Source organism: Numenius arquata, chromosome 1 (genome assembly GCF_964106895.1).
Source record: "Numenius arquata chromosome 1, bNumArq3.hap1.1, whole genome shotgun sequence".
NCBI lineage: Eukaryota > Metazoa > Chordata > Aves > Charadriiformes > Scolopacidae > Numenius > Numenius arquata.
Genome location: NC_133576.1, coordinates 11,234,991 through 11,257,813, shown reverse-complemented (window position 1 = coordinate 11,257,813; position 22,823 = coordinate 11,234,991). Strand labels below are relative to the sequence as shown.

General features: G+C 43.6%; 1 protein-coding gene across 1 annotated transcript in view; it reads right to left on the bottom strand.

Moving 5' to 3' along the window:
* Positions 1-3,910: 3,910 nt before the first annotated feature.
* TBX15 (T-box transcription factor 15) overlaps positions 3,911-22,823 on the bottom strand; it is a 101,611-nt gene continuing 82,698 nt past the window's right edge. Inside the window, exons 7-8 of the mRNA XM_074147844.1 lie at positions 22,587-22,684; positions 3,911-6,380 (exon numbers count right to left, since the gene is read on the bottom strand). Coding sequence (XP_074003945.1) covers positions 5,596-6,380; positions 22,587-22,684 — 883 coding nt within the window. The 3' untranslated portion in view covers positions 3,911-5,595. The remainder of the gene's footprint in view (positions 6,381-22,586; positions 22,685-22,823) is intronic.

Genomic DNA, 22,823 nt, shown 5'->3' with positions numbered 1-22,823 from the left:
AACAACCATTGAGAAGAGTTGCAGGGACTTTAGCTGTGTTCTATACAGGTTCCTAGATAGCAATTACAGACAAATTAGAAGGAGTAATCAGAAAACTGAGTGAACCGCTTTTCCAGCAGAAGTTTTGTGGGTCAGCAGTAGGCTACACAAACCCCTCCCAGCTGACCAACAGACAAGCTCTCAGAAATGGTCCCAGCAGTGGACTCAAAATGCTGGGTTACAGATCTGGCCAAAGTTCCTGGTCCTGCAGGCTGCTTCTCTAAGGAAGAAAAAGTGCTGAAAGAGTCAGATGTTCCTTGGACGGGAACTGAATTATTTATAGCAAATTACTTCTTGGCCACACCAGCACCCTCCTCACAAAGTTCTGCCACTGCTTTTATAGCTGTGTTTCTAGTGCATCTGAAGCATGTAATTGGCGCGCTCAGGCGTTCCTCTGCCCAGTCTTTGGGTGCACTTTCATGTTGTTGTTGTTTTCTTAAGAACGATGCCCAACAAGCAACATCCAGCAAAAGTCATCTGCTAGTGCTAGTCTGACATGGGATGTGTGCTCTGGGTCAATGCACCTAGTTGTGTTGGGGAAAAAAAATCTGAACACTTTTTTTTGGTTTAATAGCAAATGACTATCTGTCAGGCCTCACCTACACCAGTATGCAATAAATCAGCCACACTAGCAGATCATCTGCTGTAATTTTTGCTGTAGTATATTTAACATAATGTCATGGGCTGTGTACCTTAATTTGTATTTATGTTTGTGCCCTTAGCGTTTTGCTTTAGCACATTGTACTTACATTCCCTCCAAGAACACTATGTCGCACTGGAGTGCAATGTCCTGGTTTTGCTGAGCTGCACTGACTGTGGTCACAGTAATATTTATGTCCTGTGCCTGTCAGTCGTCATTAAGGAATGAAGCTAAATAAACTTTGTAAAGCTGACAAACCCACTCTGATTATTTTTGCCCCATCCTTTTCATTTGTGTAACAAGCTGCCAGGTTTGCATTTAGAACAGCCTGTGCTGCAAGATGAGGGATCTTCTATCATCCAGATTCACACTACCCTTCCTGGCATTTGGATCAGGCTTTTTAAAAAGGCTACTTCTTCAAAGAGGTACATGATGTTTGTTGTTTTAAATTCGCAGCATCTAACTGAGAGATACAGAGCCTTCTCTTCTCTTGGACTGGAAGCCAGAAGCCTGAGTGGGCTAATAGCAAACGGGTCAGCCCAGCAGTGATGGAATAAACACCCCCTAGTTTCTGCAGCTCTTGATAGATCCTCTAGTGTCTAATAACATACATATGCCAGATGAAACCTGGGGTGGGAGGACATGCCTGCAGGATACCTGTTCCTCGTGTAGCTTCTTTGAATGAGGACATGTCGCACAGAGGCTTTCCCCGCACTGGGAAAGATGAATAAGGGCCCTGTCCTCCTCCCCTGTCTCTTCTAAAGAAACATGTGAGAACTCACATCTTTGAGACTGTGACCACACTATCAAAGCTGCTTAAAGTTGGCCAAGGGGTTCAAATGTTCGTGGTGAAGTAGGGAAGGAAGGAAGGGGAAAGGAACCATGCAACTGCCGCCCTCTGCCCCCCACGCACATATGCTTTGCAACTGAGCAATCAAAGGGCCCTTGGATGAGAGCATGACCATGCCAGGAGGGCTCTCAAGCCCCATGGTTACGGCAGTCACCCAGGGAAAGGGAGTTTTCCTGGGGTGGCTGCTGTGTGTACTGCAACCTGGGCCACCCACCAGGAGAGCTGGGCTCAAGCAGATTTCCCAGGCTGGCTCTGGTGCATCTCTCCCATTGCCCATTGCCATCGCCTCTTCTCTGGGAAGCCTCGTAAAAAGTGACAAATAGCTCAGAGCCTTGTGTCCTTACGGGGATGGTGGTGGAAGAAGAGCCACTGATGTACATGAGATACCTCTGTCATACCTGGGTCCACTTCAAATTCAACCCTCACGTCGCATTTCTGTGGGGGTGTCAAGGCCTTAAGCAGGTTGTCTGCTCACAGGAGTGTTATCCTGGGATGACTTCACCTGTGCACCTAACTGAACACTAAGTAAATAATTTTGACATGCTTTAGCCTGTTATTTTTGATACTGCCTTCCAAACACTGCTCTCCTTTTGCTTTGCACAGTGTCAACCAAGGAGAAAGTTTACAATTTTTTTCCCATTTCACTGTTAACTTGTTTTTAATCCTCAGAGACTGTCAGCGTAACTTTCACACTGAGTCCTATTTGTGTACTTACAACTTTACATCTTGGGACAGGGAAGCCTCTCAGGTTTTTTTCCTGTTCTTTTTCAGTCTTGATGCTGAATATTTTGATCATGAATCAAAAAAACACTTAAACATATGCTAAGATGAAGGAATGACTATCTAGCTAACTAAGCTATCTCATTTTATGTATGTGCCACATAAGAGCTAAATAAATATGTCTATAAATATGGTCAATAGGTATGGTCAATAAGTGCTCACCCTAAGGTCAATAAGTTTCATACTGAAGGGAATTGGATAGAGTAACATCTCAGTATGCTGAAGAGCTTGGCTGGATCAGGGACAGGGTGCTCGATAACTTGAAGGATCATATTGCTGAAGAGTCTGGGTGATAATTTCAGTGCTCTTCCCCATGGATTCCTGCTAAAATGCATGGAAACTGGGAGCCTAGCTCTTCACACTAGTATTGAAGGTTGTGCCCTACATCTGTATTTCGCTTTCTTCAGTGACTGTTTCCAGTGATAATTTTTGATTAAATTTTTTTTTGTTTGTTTTCATCAAGACTAAAAACATACATTTTGGTACTGAGAAGGATTTAGATTTCATCAAATTGCATTTTCTATTAGCTGAAATACAGACTCACTCACAAAGAATTAAATAGAATAAATGAGAAAGAGCAATACTTCAGTCTTGAGTACTGTGATTTCTTTCCCTGGTATTCAAAGGGATGCACCGTCCTCATATATGAGGAAGTTTTACAGGAACAAACTTATTAGGCTGGAAGGCAGTGAATCAGATGGGGTTAGGAAGGCACTTGAGAAGGGAGTGATGAGCCACTAGCAGCATGTTGCTGTTGCTTATAACATATTTTGATGATGGAAAAGCATTAACATTGAAGATAACTTATTCCTGTAAATAGTTCAAAATCAATAAACTTATGAGTCACTAGGAGAAGGCTTGGGCAATACATAGCAGCACTTGTAAGAGAAACCAAACTGTAAAAGTCAGCTTTCGCGAAGTTTGTAAGGAATGTCTGAAAGATTGAGCCAAACAAAGTAAACAGGCAATACAACCGTAATGACATTTCATGTCAATAAATACAAAGCAATGGATACTGTGAGAAGACTGAATGGCTCATAGATCTATCAAAGGTATTTTTTTCAGTTGTGCCAAATCAGGAGGAGTCTTAATGTAGGAGGTGACACCTTAGTAAAGACAGGGTCAACAGAAGACAGGAAAGGGAGGGACAGATTCACTTCCATCCATAGTCCCTCCAACCCTTTTCTGAAGCATCCATGACTAGACACAGTAAAAGCCAGAATACAGTCAGACAGACTAGGCACAGAATTGGGAATGGCATTAGTATATTTGCCTTCCACTGTAAAAGTAAAAATTAAGAAGTGTTTGCAAAATTTGTCTTCAGGGTCTTTCTATCTTCCTGGTGCTTTTTCAGTTAAAAAAAAAAAAAAAAAAGTTTATTGACACAAGGAAAGCTGTAAACTCTGCAGCCATAACTTACAGCCAGGTTTGGGGGAGCATCAGCTTCCCCCTTGCTTTCAGTGTTAATGTCTTAATTTCGTATTAGAAATGTAGTGCAAATGAAAAGCTGACACATTCCCCAAAATGACATTTAAAAATGAGAAACAAATTATGCTGTCATTTCAAAGAATTATTTTCTATATTAACTGTGAAAATTTATTCTGAAGAGCTTTTTATTAGATTTTAACAATCAAAATAACAACTCTAGCTGTCCATAAGACACACTTCCTGTGAAGGTAGGCACCTTACAGATCCCAAGCACTCAACTTTTAAAATTCCTTGAGAAGACAGAATTTTTATTTTTATTGTAATATTGCCTGGACTTCACAATTTAGCACCGTGTCTTCATTTCCTCTGTTGTGCAAACATGCGTGACAGTATTTTGAAAATGTCTGTCTCTAGAAGGAAGCCTTACAGACAGAGAAAAACACAGAGGAAACAATTGCAAAGATTTATTTAGCGCATTCTGTGCTTGGCACTTAGAAACAGAGTTCCGTGCATAGGGCAAATCTTTATACACCTTTTTCTTCATACATATTTTACATACCATTTTTATTGCCCTCTTTTATATTCATAATATTGAATCCCTCACTAGGCATATAAATACATTTATCTACAACACCTCACAACAAATCTCAATAATATCTGTATTCTGTTACTTGGTATTTGCATTTTCACACAACTTAAATGCATAGCTTGCACCAAGCTACAATTGTTTTTTTTATTTTTAAAGAATTTGAAGAAAAACAAAAGAAGAAAAAAAAAAAGAAAAGAAAGATGTCAAAAGGCAATGATCTATTTGGTTAAACAGAGATCATGTGGCAGGCAGGAGGTTGGTGAATACTCGACCTCACTGTTACTGAAATGCTAACGGTTTTCTATGGCAACTCTTGCATGCAAAGTGAGGGAGGCCAGCTGCACTTCTGTAGAGCAGGGCTCTCTTTTCTCATTGCTCTTCCCAGTGAGCTCAGTCTGGAGGGTTTCCTCCCATTGGGTTGAGTGCTATGGGATACACGTTCCCCACAAAGGCTGTCGTCCTTTCGGTTTGGATTCATCACTTTGGGTCACGTCAACAGGAGCTGAACCCCCTCTCCCCCACGTATCGTTCCGAAGATCAGTCCCTGCTTATGTCTGAGGCTCACTTGTGGGTTAAAACTTTTCTCTCTCTTCTCTCTTTCACATCTCCGTCTGCAGGCTGGGTGCTGGTAAGCTCAACCCTCGCAAAGAGAAACCACCGGTCAGGCAGAGCCATGGTGAAAATGCAGATACCTCTTTGGGAGGAGAAGCTCCAGCCCAGCAGTGCCATTCCTGTGCTACAGTGGGAGAAGAAATCACAGGCTGGTGTTGGCTTCAGAAACAGACTGAGCTGTTCCAGCCATGAGGGATGGTTTGGGAAGGGGGAGGTCTTTAGAGCTATGGGCAGTGCAGCTTCAGAAGATGAAGCCTTGGGAGACTGCCCTTCTTCAGCACCCAGAGGAGATAGCACAGGGACATAGCTCCCTCCACGCCGAGAGCTCACACAAGCTGAGAGTTAATGCATAAATGGTATATTCGGCTGCTTCTCTCCAGCTTCTCATTAAAGTCATGCCCTTCTCTCTGCAATGTCCAGAAAGAGCAGACACTCTGTGCCAGGCCTGGAAGACCTGGGCTTCAACAAGCTGCGATGGCTGTCAGTCAAGGCTTTCTACAAAGTTCGGTGGTGCATACGTAGGTGGCTTGTGTTCTTATTTATCATTACAGTACTAGTTCCACTATAAGTTTGAAGGCAAAAAGGTACTGGGATGGGTTTACCCATGGAAACAACGAAGGTCCAGCTGCCTTCGATGCCAAGGAGAGGCACAGGTTGTTAGACCATGTGCACAGACATCTGTGAGGAGGAGCCCTGAACTGCACCATACTGTCTGTTGTCACAGGCATTGGCCGTCTGCTGATTGCCAGAGGGAGGGCTGATCATGTGCATCCCGTGATCCATCCCTGTGGAAAGGTATTGCCTCTCTCCAAAGGCCCCACTGGATGGGGAAGAGCAGAGTAAAGTGCTTTGGGAGGTGGTGAGTTTCTCCGGGCTTGCTGCCAGCCTGGGGGAAGCAGGGAAATTGTATCCATAAAGGTTGTAGGGATTGTGCAGGGAGAAGGCGTTGTAAGAGCTCTGCTGCATGTGGCCACCACCGAACATATGTGAAGAGGAGGAGGTGGAGGCAGGGCTGCCTGCTTGCATGACATACTGAAACTGGGAGCTGGGGAAGGACCCCAGCTGGCCACTGTATGCCTCCATCTTGCTGTTGCTGGGCAGGGAGGAAGGAGTTGGCATTCCTGAGATCAAGGATGGAGTCCTCTGAGGCATGAAGGTTTCGGAGGGCTGCGAGGCAGAAGCTGTGCCACTCTGCAGCCGGTTGTAGCCACCGTCGCTCAGCCCTGGGTAGCTCTGCAAGGCGGCCATGTTGCTTCTGGCACACGGGGGATAATCAGACAGGTTGAGGTTGCAAAGCTGACTCTCCCGGCAGCCCACGTTGAAAGTGTTGGGGGCCAGATGAAAGGCTGGAGGGGAGCAGGATGGAGAGAGAAGGTGAGAGGAAGCAGAGGGCGATGGGGTCCCCGTGCTGGAGGTGGTCGGGGAGGTGCCTGTGCTGCCTCCTGCAAAACAAAACACATGGGAGGATGTTCAGAGCGCGGGACCACATCTGCAAAGTGAGATGGTCTCATTAAAAAACAGCTTAGTTTAATAAAGAAACAAGGGTGGTAAAATGGCCGCTAGAAAACTTTCTTGGCAAGAGCCCTCACTTTATTAATAGCATCCCTTGGTCTTTCCTGCTGCTTTTTTGTTATGATTTTGTTTTTCAACGGAGGTTTTCTTCCCTTTGAAAACATGAGAGGGAAGCAAGCATGACACAGAGCAATTGAAGACAGTGGGAAAAGCTGCAAGGAAGCACCGCTCCATCAGTCAAGAGATCTGCCACTTCCAGGCATGTTTATCTAGTCCTTTTTTTTAAAAAAAAAAAAAAAAAAAAAGACAGAGTCTCATTTCCCTCTCCTTCTCTGCAGAAAGACCACCAGTTAGTGGGCTGCATGGCCCCACTACAGACATGCTTCATCATCCTCTCCGGCAGCTTGCAGCATAAAGTGGCTGAAAGCATGTTGGACTTCTGCGTTGTTAAACCATTTTTTTGGGTGGCTCATGGTACAGCAGTACTGATTTAAGACAGAATCAACACTAAAATGAAGGGACACAGTTTGAAGCTATAGCCCATTCTACCGAGCAGAGAAAGATGTCAGGTTTTTCAGTCATGTGCTTAGACTTCGAAAGGGATTCCATATGTTGCATCACTGCTGTTAACAAAATATTGATATATATGCATGTGGTAGTATCAATGTATTATACAGTATTTATGCTATGAGCGATATAATTATTTTGCACAGCAGGGATGCTCACATATTCTGACCTAGGAAAACAATACTGCATAATACTACGAAGAACAGTAATAAACTGAAAGTGATATGAAGAAGCTGATGGCACAATTTTGAGCTGGAGAAGAGATTATTTATAGGCAAGATTCAGAGTTAGAGGAGGCTTCCTTGATCAACCAGGAAAATCAGTTCTGTGCTTAAGGGAATGTAGTTTTCTGGTGTGAAACTTTTTTTTTTTTCATTTGAATGATTCCCTTTATATGAGATCCTATTTCTGCACTAGGGTAACTAACACTGAATCACAGAATCATAGAATCATTTAGGTTGGAAAAGACATTTAGGATCATCGAGTCCAACTATTAATCTAGCACTGCCAAGTCCACCACTAAACTATGTTCCTAAGCACCATATCTAGATGTCTTTTAAATATCTCCAGGGATTGTGACTCCACTTTCCTGGATAGCCTGTTCCAGTGCTTGATAACCCTTTTGGTGAAGAAAATTTTCCTAATATTGGCTGTTAACTGGGTGTAACTCCATTCACCACAACTCTCTGGGCCTGGCCATGCAGCTAGTTTTTTACCCAGTGAAGAGTACACCTGTCCAAGTGATGAGCAGCCAGTTTCTCCAGGAGAATGCTGTGGGAAATGGTGTCAAAGGCTTTACTAAAATCTAGGTAGACACATTCACAGCCTCATCCACTAAGTGGGTCACCTTGTCATAGAAGGAGATCAGGTTTGTCAAGCAGGACCTGCCTTTTATGAACCCATGCTGACTGGGCCTCATCACCTGGTTGTCCTGTACATGCTGCATGATGGCACTCAAGATGATCTGCTCTATAACCTTCCCAGGCACCGAGGTCAGACTGACAGACCTGTAGCTCCCCAGAGACTTTTGTAAAAGGAGTGAAGAGGTGTTGGTGAAGAGATTTGACCAGGGGATAAGTAGAACCAGAGGAACTAGGACAACAATTGGTGAGGTAGCATTTTGGGCAGGCTAGCAAATGACAGGTCAGAGGCAAAGGGACCAGAAAAGACGGTGTTAGAGTGGGCAGCTGAAATTTAACCAATTGCACATTGAGGGTCAAAAGTGAGGGACAGCTTTCTCTTGTGTTGCCTTGTGGAAAAAAAACAGCAGGATTTTGAGACCAGTCTAGGTCTGCTGCAAAATGGGGGGACGCTGAATGCAGTGCTGCTTGATGAAGAGAGAATAGGTGATGCTAATGGTTAAGAGATGCACTAGAAAGACAGGTTCTGTGTCAGTATATGATGGTGAGAATGTAAGTGAGATTATATCTCAGTACAGGAAAGACATGGACCTGTTGCAGTGGGTCCAGAGGAGGGCCACAGAACTTATCAGAGGGCTGGAACATCTCTCCTATGAGAACAGGCTGAGAGAATTGGGGTTATTCAGCCTGGAGAAGAGAAGGCTCTGGGGAGATCTGATTGCAGCCTTTCAATACTTAAAGAGGACTGATAAGAAAGTTGGAGACAGACTTTTTAGTAGGCAATAGTCCTGCTGCAATAGGACATGGGGTAACGGCTTTAAACTAAAAGAGGGTAGATTAAGACTAGATATAAGGAAAAAATTGTTTACAATGAGAGTGGTGAAACACTGGATCAGGTTGCCCAGAGAGGTGGTAGATGCCCCATCCCTGTAAACATTGAAGATCAGGTTGGACGGGGCTCTGAGCAACCTGATCTAGTTGAAGATGTCCCTGCAATGGAGGTTGGACTAGATGACCTTTAAAGGTCCCTTCCAACCCAAAATATTTTCTGATTCTGTGATAGCTCTTTCTAAGACATCTAGGATGAAACACGAAGGACATGGACCTGTTGGAATGGGTCCAGAGGAAGGCCATGAAGATGACCAGAGGGGTGGAGCACCTCTCCTATGAAGACAAACTGAGAGAGTTGGGGTTGTTTAGCCTGGAGAAGAGAAGGTTCTAGGGGAGACCTTAGAGCAGCCTTTCAGTACCTAAAGGGAGCCTGCAGGAAAGATGGGGAGGGATTTTATCAGGGAGTGTGGCATAGGATGAGGGAATAACAGTTTTAAACTGAAAGAAGGGAGATTTAGATTAGATATTAGGAAGAAATTTTTCACTATGAGGTTGGTGAGACACTGGAACAGATTGCCCAGAGAAGCTGTGGATGCCCCTTCCGTGGAAGTGTTCAACACCAGGCTGGATAGGGCTTTAAGCAACCCAATCTCATGGGAGGTGTCCCTGCCCATGGCGGGGGGATTGGAACAGGATGATCTTTATGGTGCCTTCCAACCCAAACCGTTCTATGATTCTATGAAAGAGAATGGGGCATTAGTGTGAAAATGAATGCTTATTGCTAAGCTACTGACTCCTTTTGACATTCATTCAGAAGCCTAAAAGAGAAGCATTGTGTCAAATCTCCATTAGAATTAATGAGAAAACTTGAAGTTTCAAATGACATCATGGGCTCTCTATATTCCCTTCTTGACATCATCGAAATGCTCAAGCTTGCTAGTGCACTTTTGCTCCAGAGTTCGCAGACATTTTGTGTTAATTTCCAATTTAGTATTTATTTTAAAAGATTAATTTAAAGTCTCTGACAGACAATCTCTTGCCAATTGTGTTGTGGTAAGTTAAGATGGCACCTCCTCCAGTTTTTCTCCGTCTCTCTGTTACAGGTTGCCATGTCAATACTGCAGCAAGATCAACAGAAAGGAAAGTCTGCCTCTGCACGAGTAGTTTCATTGCAAAGCCTATTTTAGTTGAAACTGCTAGTAAAGATAAGTACGAACCGAGGTACACAACTACAGATACACATTTTCCTGTTAGCCCTGCACTAAAGAGGATAACCTCTGACAGAAAGGACAGGCAGACAGATGAGTTCATAAATCACCACTTAGCTATCAAAGCTCAAAATACAGAGGTCACATAATCACAAAGCAAATACAGCACAAAGTGACATATATTTAACCCAGAGTAATTCCGCACTTGATTCTTTACACTACATATTTCATGAACAAACTTCACAGAGTAACTTACGTGCTGACAGTGTCTGGAGAATAAGTAAAAATACATATGTACAGATGTATGAGCATTTAATGATCTGTTTGAAATAAAATATGTACAATAAATTATTAACTATAATGTCTTCATTTCAGTCTTCCTTTACCCCATAGTTAACCTTTAAAAACTATGCAGGAGAAGAGCACACACAGCAGTTACTTCAAGCATTAGGCTTTAAACATCTGCTAAAGAGTTACAATCGAGTTGTACCCATGACTGAGGCTTTGTCTCCATAGACAGTAAGTAGAGATCTCTGATTAGCAGTTACAAGATATTCTTAATAGTTCCAAACCTGAAACACTGAATTGCACATTTCAGGTTACCCCAAAAGAGGGACTAAAGTGATTCTGCTCACAATTATCCCTATTCGTAGGCCAACAGAAAAACAGTGAAGTGACAACACAGTAATTAGGAAACAAAGCAAAAACGTTTTTTTTCTTTTTCTCCGTAACTTTAAAATGATGAGGAGATGAGAGATCTATCAATGGGAGCAAATGCCAGACCTGATGAGTGTCTTTCAAGAATGTTTTTCTGCAAATGCCAACCATAAGCACAGGGCACAACGTACTTGTGTTGCAGCAGAGCATAACACAGAAGCCTAAAGTTCCTGATCATTTGCAGAATAATCTTTACACCTTTAAGTGGAACGGGAAACAATACAAAGCAAGGTCCATCTCAGCTCACCCTCTTCAGAAGGTAAAAAGCTCTACTCTGAACGATATTTCTGATCCATCTTTGCTGGCAGCACTAAGTACGCGCCAAACGCAACCTGGACTTTTGTGAAGTTATAACTTGAACTGTAGTTGTTACAAAGCCAGCCAAATACCCTTAGAGATGGCAGCAAGCCCAGCAAGTATATCCACACCATTCTACAGTCTCAGATACACAGATGTGTATGTCGTTTTAATGGAAGGCATGGATACAAACCAATCTAGTCAAACTGATACATGGGGCTATGTTTAGGTCTGGTTTAAGTCAACTGAAACCACATTTTATGAAGAACAAAATGAATCGCTCAATAATTCTCCTCTTTTCCTTTCCTCTACTCACTATTGCCCCAGAAATAATTGTCAACACCAACAGCATTTACCATGAATGTCACAGTGTCTCTCACCTCCACACTTGTCATGATTCCAGAGTGATTAATTACTATTATGACCAGTCTTCTGAAGATCATTTCTGGCCCTGTATACATCAGTCCCAGGTTTATGCAGTTAGCTAGTCACATTTGAATAAAATGCAAGGTGACTTCAACCCCTCCTCCTTTGTATCTGAACCCTGCCCCACATGGGAGATGAAAGTGTCCATCCTCACAATGTCCTGCCATTATGTCCAGGGCTTAGTCAAGCACTGGTGCCATCCGGAAAGGAGCCTGCTCTCTCTCTGGGCATACAAGTGATAACTAAGTTGACCTTATCAAAGAGACAGGAGCATTTCCAAAGAGGGGAAGCAGAGAATCACCTAGTGCAAGAAAGTTCAAAAACTGCAAACTGGACCGAGAAGTGAGAAATGGGGAAAAGAAGAATTAAACCACGGTGGGAGACAGGGAAACCTTGTGGAGAGGGTGGAGCATCAATGTAAACCTTCTTACCCATGCTAGCATTCCTTCTTGTGAACACCATATAGAAATGGTGGCTGTGCACCAGTATCAAATACCTGCCCATGAGGTTTAGGGAAGAAACTACAGCTTCTCATCTGGATATAAATAAGAACTGTCGTTAAAATTTCATCTCAAGTAGCATATGACTGGTCTTTTCTTTGTGTCACCTGTGTCCTTTTAAGCCTTGGTAACAGTGCTGTCTCTCTATATGTTCCAAATAGACCTTTGCTTTTGCCTTTACCTAGACTGAGTTTGTATTAAGGACAATGTAAGGGTAAAATGCAAGCCCAAACATTCAGCATGCCAGGGTGACTGAAAGGCAAAGGGGACCCCTTCCACATAGGGTAGGTCAAGTAGAGAACTTCTAGCATTGCAGTGTAGATGGAAAACACATCTGTCAGCAGCCAGTATCAGCCAAGGGAGCTTTCTGGCAACAGGGAGATACGGGGGAGAACACCAGTGCCAAGGGAGCCTGAAACAATTGTGCATGGAAAAACTTCTGGGATCTCTCTTATGAATGACACCACACTAGTCAGTTGATCCACAACTTATCCCAATCTCCTTTATCTGAAAGGTGCACATAAATCAAACTTTGGACTTGACTACAGTGTACTTTCCTCGCTAATGTTTCCAGGCATCAGTTGCTACCATCACCTGCAGTGCCTCCATATGAACCTCTTAGTCCTTGAAGTCCTTGCTTAGTGCAGAGGAGGAGAGCAAGCACAAGCTGACGCTGCAGTCAGCACAAGACATCTGAACATGAGGGCCATATGCTGTGCAATGGTAGTCTCATCAGACAGCTACAGGCAAGAGCTTTAGAGTAGTTTAGGCAACTTGACTGCTGCCATTATCTGACCCCTTAGCAGCCTCCAGCTCTTGCTGTGGTTGAGCTCAGACAGTGATAACCTGGTATTCACCATCTCGTTAAGAACAGATGTGGCTGAGGGTCCTCAGAACTTGTGTCTCAACTTTCTAACAAGGATGGGGAAGTGCAAGGCGATTTGTCTTAAGAATTTACATTTTGACGTGTCAGCACAAAGTTATTCTGTGAGTGCAAATGCTTCTTAAACAGCTCAGCCCACTTCCACCTACAAGGTAGTTTAGCTTATCACGGCCACAGATATGGCCTGCAGATTCAGCATGGCCAACCTATGGCTCAGAGGCTGTACTCAGCCAGCAGAACAGTGTCTGGCCCACAGCCTCAGCCCAGCCATCTTCTCCCACCTTCAGATGTGAGCAGGACCTAGCCCGAAGATCAGATGCTTGGGAGTGATCAGTGCCTGGCCTCACTGATCGGTCTCCTGGAGGAGGCACAGCCCCTCTGCTGACACACGCCCAACACATCAGCATCTCCACCGTGTGATAGGCACGTGTTCGAGCATCTGAGAGTGTGGGAAAAAGGGGCTGTGACCACTAGTCATCCATCTGGCTCTCAGCTCTCCTCCTGGTGCTTTGCTTGAGCTAATAAGCTCTTCTGAGAGGCGATTTATATTCACTTGGGCACAGAGCCATGCTAACGCATCTCTCCAGCTTTCCAAATGGAGCTGGCCGGGAGCTGGCATGTGTCTGGCCAACGTGGAGCACACACAGAGGAGCCTGTCCATGCAGACATACTCCAAGTCACTCCTGAAAGGTCTGATTTTTGTGAAGGCTCTACAGACACGTACACATAGGTAAAGGGATTTTCTAAAGCATAGGAGAGACCAACCCTTCCCAGTTTTTTGCATTGTTCTGCCCTTGGACATAAAAGTAAATAAATGTGATGGCATGCATGCAGGAAAACAAATTTGAACAAAAAGGTAAAATTCTGTTTCTGTTCTGTGTACTCATACATGCGTGCACCCTAGGTATGGCTTATGAAACTTACTCCCTGCCTTCCAAATTACTTCAACTTTGGCCACGGAACAAAAATGAAGTACTTGTCTAAAGGTGGAAATCTGAGATGGTAGTGAGGGAGGGTTTGTGCAGATTGTCTGGTCATCTGACTGATAGATTATGAGGCCAGAGGGTGTCACTGTAATCATCTGATCTCATATCCTTTAAGAGCCAGGCCTAGCACAAACCTGGATTCACTCCTGCTTCAAGCAGCACGTGCCTCAGTCCTTCTCAACAGCTACTTGCATCTCCAGGCATCTAAATGCCACAAAATCAGGTGTCACTCCTGCTCTCACGTATCATGACAACTTTTGCCTTGCAAGTATAACTGACAGCCTGAGGTCCCTCTTCCCATTCCAAGTTTTCCAAAACTCAAACCTACAATCTTCAGAAGGACTGCAAGATTCTTCATGACATACTGCTTGTGCCACCGCTACCCCTCTGAGTTCCTTCGTCACCACTTTGGAAAACTAAACAGCTTTGATGCCTCTTTCTCATGCTCTCACCAGGCAAGGGCAGGGACTCCTGGTTTGTGATGTGCTGGACTCTTTCTTTGCTCTTTCCCCATTTCTAGGAATGAAAACTTCCCTTTTTCATGGGAATGAGAACGATTTCTGTCTTTACAGAGTGTAGCTGACTGTTTTCTCTCTAGAGCCTTTGGCCAATTATCAAATTATGAATCCACTGGTAAAATTTTTAAAAGGCCCAAGTGAGACCCAAACTCTACCACATGCCAAGTTGCTGGGTTGGTAGGGGAAACATAAAGAGTGCTTTGTAGTTCTTTGAGATACAGCTTACGGAGCGCAAAAAAGATGGTTATGGCAATAGATTTAAGGAGGAAAGTATGGACTGTATGGCACAAAAGTGAGGAATGAAAGAAATTTTATTTAAGGTTAGTAAATTATAGAGAAGGATCTTTTTTATAAGTTTGCCTCAAACTACGAGAATCACTGGAATTAATGGTAAATCTAGAACAACTCAGAATAACACTTTAGTTCCCCTTAGCTCTTACAGATTTCTGCAACACAAACTGAGCAGTCAGAAAGTTAGAGATAAAACTTGCCTTTATCTCAGTCATCCTCTGAGATAAAATATATTCAAGATGTAATGGTAAAAACCAACCTTTTTTTCTAATGTGGATAAAAAATACAATTCAGGATGTCTGATTTCCATTCCCATCTATATACAGAGCACTAAGAGAACTTTCCCAAAAGTAAGAGACAACAACCCCTTCTCAGTCCCCCTGAACGGTCTTTATTACAAGGGTTTCTGCTCATCATATAAACACATGGTATTCTTGGGCCAGGTCCATGCTGTCCCAGAAGAAGTCCTGTTGGACAGGATTTTCTGTCTTGTGTGCAGACAATTGTAACGTGGCATAGACAACACTGTTGTGAGCTGTACATCAGCTCCTACAGAAATGTCTCCTGTTTCCTTCCTTCAAGTACAGACAGATCAAATCAACTCAGGCTTGAAGGATGATGAGAACCCCAGTTCACTGGAGAAAAATTGCTCCTCAGTGACAATTATGCACTGCCCCTCACATTTACAACCATCAGCTGGGCACAGACATTGACAAGGGGGTCGTGAAAGGAAAGGTGCCCCAGGAGATGACACTGAATGAAAACATGATGCAGAAAAGGACTGGGGTGCAAATCCATCAGAAAGCCACAATGGAAGCTGCTACAACTTTGCAGCTGAGATTAACTGAAATCGTGGTTATTTCTTTGGTGGTGACAAAAGTAAACTGAATCGCAAACCTCTCCTGCCGTTCTTGATGGAGTCTGCTTTGGGTCAACACAGGCCCTAGAAGCTCCAGCACATTAAATGATTAAAAAATACAGTAAACAATTATAAAACTCCAGAGACACTGTGGTTCAAAATTTCTGAACTCAGGAACAATCTTTCAGTATTGTGGCAAGCTCAAAGCACATGCCACTTTCTACTCGTGACAAAACAATATGCCACTCTGAGGAAGACACGCAAACCTTCCAAGTATCATTGCCCCCCTCCATTCATTCGTGTGAAATCTGATCACCACCCATGAGGTAACAGAGATTTAGGCTTCAGTAATTAGACTTCGGAATAAACACCTCCCGGGAGTAACAGAGTGCTTCCTGCTCCTTTCAAGTCGTCAGGGAGTGGCACAGACTTTGACTCTCAGCTCCTCATGTCACATCCGGGAGGATATTTTAGCTTGTCACTGTGAAAGATGAGACCTTGAAGCACCAGAAACACCCCCTCCCTAAAGAAAAACTGTCTGCAGCTCAACCAAGAAGAAGCTGGAACAGTTTGTTCCCTGTTGCTTCGTTTAGATGAGGCAATCTACTAGCCATTTGAAGTATGCAGCAGAAACCAGCTCTTGATCCCAACAGCTCTGGCAACAACTGCTCTGTTTCAAATCTCTTCGTCAAGGTCAAAAGAATCAAGAAGATAATTGAGACCAAACCCAGATATCTGACCTCTGCCAATAGCCTAGACCGTTCACAATTGATTTTGAAAGGGAAGCAGTATCCAGATTATCCTGGTGGCATTGCTGAGAGAACTGATGGCTGCTGTTGGGAGGCAAGTGGCCAAGCAGATGTATTCGTAGGCTGTTCAGCCTCCTTTGACATCAGCAGCTCCGCCCTTTTGGGAGACGCTATTTTGGGGATCTGGGATCTCAGATAAAGCCAAAAGATCTTAACAGTTATTTGCTTCTTTCTGCCTCAAGGCACCTCTGATGCCTTCAGATGAAATTCTGGAGGGCTCAGTCTTCCCTCCACTTGACACCAATTCATATTAGTGCATTCATGATACTGTTTTCAGATGGGTGCAATCAGGGCTGCTACTCTCTGAGCACCACACCAGACACAGAGAAGAGCATTATGTCAAAGAAGAAATGAGTAACAAGTAGTACAGAAAAACCGTGGCAAGACAGAGGTAATGCCTGCCTGAAAAGGGTAATGTTTACAGACAGGGAAGCTGGAAAAGCAGAGCAGCAACACCTCAGCTCAAGGTAGCTGTCTCCCATCCGCAGTCTCAGGGTCTGTCTGGACTCATCGCTACTACAAGAAAACATTGTTCCTTTCCAGCAGTAGATGAGAAGGTTGAACCTCTTCCACATAGAGGAGAGGGAGACTTTTGTGCATATCCTTGTTGACACAAGACTGCAGGGCTACGATTTTCCCTCGCAGAGGAAGACAGAAGGAACTGTACTCAATCACCAGTTTGTACACACGTGCTGCTCCAGAGATAGCAGCGTACCTGCTGATACCAGAGATAGCAACAGCTGTCTTACCGGTGAGGAGCACACCCCTCTCTGCCTCCCATACCCTTTTAGACAAATTTCAAGCTCTTGATGCTAGTCTCAACAACCATTAATGAGACAATTTTGCAGACTCTCTAACAGGTGGCCTCTGTACCTCAGGTCTCCAGTCCAAGACCAATGCAGATCCTCAATTTGATGGAGAAGGGGTTGAATCTACTGAAAGCAGTAGGTAGGGAGCAAAGGCACCTATTCAAGCAAAGAAACCTCATTTAAAAGGAAAGCTGCCTTGAGAACTCACCAGTCAAAGCTAAGATGGTTTGACTCCTGTGGATTTGGTATGCATGTATCAAAACAGTAATTTAATGGTGAAGTAAAATTTTATGTGCTGTAAACCTGCTGATATACCACATAACGTGACTCTCATACTGGTCTTGAAATTTTTCTTAGGAGGCAATTCTTTTTTACTAGCTGCTAGTGTACCTTCAATTTTACTCCCTGTATAAGTCATCAGTTTTTGTAGAAAGGATCAGATACTGATCACTATTCTAGTATTGTCACAGTGCCTTTCTAGTTTCTATGTCCTGGCAAAACTTACAGTCACTGATAGTGATCTGCTCATCACAATATCCTGTGGGAAACTGTATATCACATAGGAGCCAGCAATAACTGTTTTTACTCTTGAAAAGTGACACAATCCAGAGTTACTGGAACTCTTATTTTCTTTTTCCCCCCTCTCTTCTTTTTTTTATGATGTTCCCTATTAAAATCAAGAAACTGAGCCACATATTTTTAATAATGAGAATCTGGATGAGGTTCAATCTAAATTTTGAAAATATATTCCAATTAAAGACTTTAATAGATTCTTGGCTTTCCCCACATCTCATTGCCATGTGCATTCAATAATTCCAAGCCCCCTTTTTCCCTAGTAATAAGTAGACTGCAGAGTGGGTGACATCATGCTCCAGAAGGTCAGCCTCTCCTGGACCACAGTTTTCTGAGCATTTCTTGCAAAGGTTTTGTTCAGGGGGGATTTTTTTTTCCAAACTGGCTGCAGATCTGTTATGATTGTGTCAAACATGGTGCTTGCCCTTGTAAATCTGCGATGGCTTTTGGATTGCATGCTCCAAAAGAGAGGGTTTTTTTCTCAGGCCAGAGGGTTTCACTGACAGAAATGGCATGTTCTTCTCCTTGGTAGACTATGGTCACTATTGGCGACCACTCGGGTCACAGACCTGCAGAGACTTACTGATGTGCTTTACTTCGATGGCAACACAAGCTAATAAAGCTCATGGACCGCGAGAGTCAGCCGCACCAGGCATCTGTGTGACTGGTCGTGATATCAGGCTCTCACTTTGTGTGGCAGCTGAAACCTATCATTGTGTAGATTAGAAAGTTATTTAATCCCTGTATGAAACAGCTGCATCCAGCGCGCTGAGTATTGATTTGGTGTGTCACTGCAGCGCTTGCTTAACATACAGCTTGGGCCAAACAAATGAGCAAAGTACTAGGATGTATGTTGAATGGCAGAAAGGATAATGTGGAAAAAATTATAATACCTCTAGATAATTGTATCATGTGGATGCATCTGGAATACACTGTGCAGGCTTGTTTTTAAAGAAATGATTAAGGACCTGGAAAACTTCCCACTTGAAGAGAAATGAAATGGCTGGTGCTATTCACTGTGAGAAGCACAGAAAAGGGACATAAATACTGTAAAACAATTAAATGTATGAAGAAGGTAGATGAGGGGGAACTTCTGTTCTCCTTATCTCTTAACATCCCAGAAAAAGGGATTTAGAGCAGGAAAATCAGAGCCACTTGAATGGTCCATACATTTGTGTCATAAAAACATGGAAATTGCCATCACAAGAGTCTATCGAGGATGGTTGACACAAAGCTACTACATATTCTTTTCTCTGCAAGATAGCATAGGCCATAAAGATTCAGTACTTGATCTTCTTTTGGAATTACTATGCAAACTGAGTTTTCAATCTCAGGCGTCTTCTCCATTCAACAAATCTTTCTACTTTTTTTCCCCTGAATCCTCTTCAGTCTCTCTCCACTCTTTAAAAATAAATACAGTTGAAGACCATATTGTAATATTAGTTTGCAGCTAGGAAATTGTCTCCCCACTGCTTGTCATTATTTTCTTGCTACACCAAAGATTGTCTGTCCCTTTTTATCACAGTATTACATACACTGTCCCTTGCCTATGCAGTGGCTTATCCACTGAGACCTCCAAATTCTTTTAAGTGCCAACACTTTCCAGCACACTCGGTGGGTATGTATATCCTACATTTTGTTTCTAGACACTTGATATTGTATCTGGCTGAACTAGAAGTGATGCTTTGTTTGAATGTATGCAGGTTACCAGGCAATGCCTATTGCCCTTCATACCTTTGTCCCCATCTTTACTGATCACTTTGCAGTCTTATGAGATTTGTGCCTTTTAGCAACTGCGCTGTTTCATTTAGCTCTGGACAAGTTAGTACTGGAACCAGTCTCGGCAGAGCTACACTAGGACTTGTCCTCACTGGATGCTGTATTCACAGTTACCACATCAGCTTTGAGATCAGTCAGCTACTCATTTCTTAATACACAGTAAGGCTAACTTTTCCAAGCTGGCACATGTGGCAATAAGTTACATGCTCTCTGAAAATCCACCACACCTATACAGTTATTTCTATCAGTCAAACCTCTAACCTAACCAAATAATTCAGTTGGATTTGTTTGACAAAAAACTGTCTTGGAAAAGGTAGATAATACTTTTATTTCATTAAAAAAATTACCAAGTACCAAAAGAAAAGCTAAGAATCCATAGCAATCCGTAGCACAGAAAAATCTAGCTGAAAAGCAGCAAAGGCACCATATTTATGTTGCTGAAGTCCCAAGCTTCTCCCCCAGAAAGCATAATTTATTTTTTTTACCACAGTAAGGGAGGATTTGTCTCTAGAAAATCAAGACTGAATTCCACAGTTCCGACAGGGGATCTGTTCCAGCACTTTGCTAGACTTCACATAAATTGAGCGTATTGCTTTTTTCCTATCCACCACAGACAGCAACTTATTTCAATACTATTATGTACTCTCTTCCCTCCTCACCAGGCTGAACAACCATAACTCGCTCATCATCGGTGACGTTTCTTCCTAGGCATGCAGCCACTTTTGCTGCTGTCATCTTGTCTCTCTACAGTAAGTATGCACTCCTTTCAAGCTACAGTAGACATATTTAGTGCCAAAAGTCTTCTGTAGTCCCAGTGCAGTTTCCCATCTAACAATTCAAGGGATAAAATGGAGGCTTGCAGTTCCTCAAACGTTTATTCAGAAATGCCACATATTCACCCAGCTTTGGAGGCAACAGAATGATCTAGAATTAAAGTGTCTGTTTGTTAAAATATTAACCTGAAAACTTATAATTCATAAATATGCAAGGGGATGAGATAACTGCATGCAGCTCAGAGCACTGAAGCTTCAGGTGGGAGAGAGAAGAGTCCCGGGCAAGTCACTTACACGAAAAGGCTGGCTAAGGCTCAGAAGATCTGAGGTGCAATAGCTTATGCTGAAGTCATCTGATAAACACCAGTGATTTACTCACCTGTCACACAGTTCATGTGATTGAGAGCAAGGAGATGAAGAGGTATGGGCACTGTACATCCTGGTCGTCTTACGTTTGGAGGGAAGAATCACATGTGCCTTAAAGACACCTCAGCATTCCTTGTCCTTTCTGCCAGCATTCCCAAGCCCTCCAGACCAGCATATTTGTTCTGGCCTTTGAGGGCTGTCCCAGCAGCCAGAAATTAAAATAGAGTGTATTTGTACCTTGGCTTTGCACCCATTGCTGAGACCAGGAATCAGCTTGTTACAGCAACAACTGAAGAGGTCAGCACTATGATGGAGGGAATATTTCTATTTCATTATCTTGGGATCATTTTGCATGCCTAAATGCAGAGCTCAAGAGCACTGTTTTGTAGAGAGTTATAAAGTTTTGAGGCCAACCTGTGAATACAACTTTAGTTAAGGGCTGCCCTAAGCCTAGTGGCCTGTGATGCAGTGGTGGTGGTCTGCAGAGAGCTGGCTGATCACAGGGTACTGGCTTGCTTCCTGGTTTTTCAGCTGCCAAACTATATTAAAACAAGCTAAAAATACATTAAATATTTTCCTTTCCTAATATTACCTTACCACGTAAGCAATAGCTGGACTTGCCACTAGGATGTTATCTGATAACCAATGGGAGGGGAAGAGAGAGGAGGCGTGCGGGCCTGAATAGGGGATGAGACAGAGGAAGGAGGCTGCTTCAGCAACCGTGACCAGGAGGAGAGGCTGTTATGTTTCTATTTAGGTGGGTGATGAAAACGTTTCTGAATCCCTGCCTTAATCTATCTCTGACTGCACACCCCTCGACACAAACCCCTGAGCTTGTGCAAAACCTCTCCTGCTCCATGCTGAACTGTTTAAGAAGGGTTGACTGGTCGTGTAAAGACCACGCATGGGGAGTCTAACACAGCCAACAGTAGTGTGCTCTGTCCTCCTCTGGTGCTGTGCCATCAGAAAAATTATTTAGCAGGTGATCTGGGCTCTGGGATGTTGCACAGGGAACTGGGATGGGGAAGAGACAGCCAGAAGAGATTCCTGCACTGGATCCCCTTCTGATCCTGCACCGGCGATGGGCAGCCCTGGCAGCCACGGCTGCTCCACTCCCTCTGGAGGAAACCACACCATCCCCAGATGGATTCAAGATCTAGAGGGAAGCTTTGGGGTGATATCGAACTCAGGTGTGAGAGGTTGGAGAATCCGCTACACAGGGCATGCATTTGGTTTTGCTTGTTTAACCTCATAGGTGTCACATTCAAACATAATTTTGGATTGTTTCTTTTCTTGCATGTGTATTGGAACAAAAAAAAAAGTACCAAGTTGCCCTAATACCTCTATTCCCAGTGATCACTCTGTTTTTAACTAGAAATAGCTGCAGTGAAGTGAATGGGGAAGTTCTATCCATGCAAAAAAAATAAAAAATAGTAACACAGCCTGGAACTAGAGATGAAAGGTCTACTTAACAAATGAGAGATGTAAAGGGCAGAAGCTATGAAAAGACACAGCATGACAAGCGGAAAACATTTGGCCTACCCAATAATTCCTCCCAGAATTGTATTAACAGAAAGTCTCTCCAACAAGGCCACCAGGTTTTGAAAGGGAGGCAGCGTGATCCTAGGGGAAGGCACATTTCTGGTCTCCTAAAGCTTCCAGAGGACATACACCCCTTCCCCTTGTGTTTCCACACAAATGGCAAACGTTAACTGTAAATGGAGAACATGTCTGTCTGACATGCTGGAGCATTTCCTCAGTCTTTCTGTGCTGTCTTCACACTTAACTCATGCCATGTACTTGGGCTGGCTCACCTAACTGCACTCCTTCCTGCTACTCCTTCTAGCTCTAGCACTGAGTACACCAGGGAAATGAAGCAGCTCCATTGCACCTCATAAGACACAGGCTGTCCGTGGTTTCCATCCATCCTGTCTGCTCTGCGTCCTTTCAAAGCAGTCAAGAGCTCAACAGGGTGTGTGACATCCCCATCCTGGACGCTGGACACACAGCAGAGCACGTTGCTGATCTTACACCCTCTTCTCCTGCTCTTTCTACAGCTCTTTACACGCCCTCTGTATGCTCACCTTGCTGCTTCTGCATGGTAGTGAAGTCTTCGAAGGTGAGAGTGCGCACCGGGGGCCTCCAGAAGGCATAGGTCTCCATAATGGCCTCCAGCCCTGTCCTGTGCAAAGAAAACAAAGCAAGGAGAGAACTTGAATGTCAGTCAGCTGGCAAGGGAATCGGCACTGGGGAAAGAGGGCTCTGACCTTGTTTGACAGGCTAACAGCAGACACCAAGAGGTCACCTTGGCATCTGTGAAT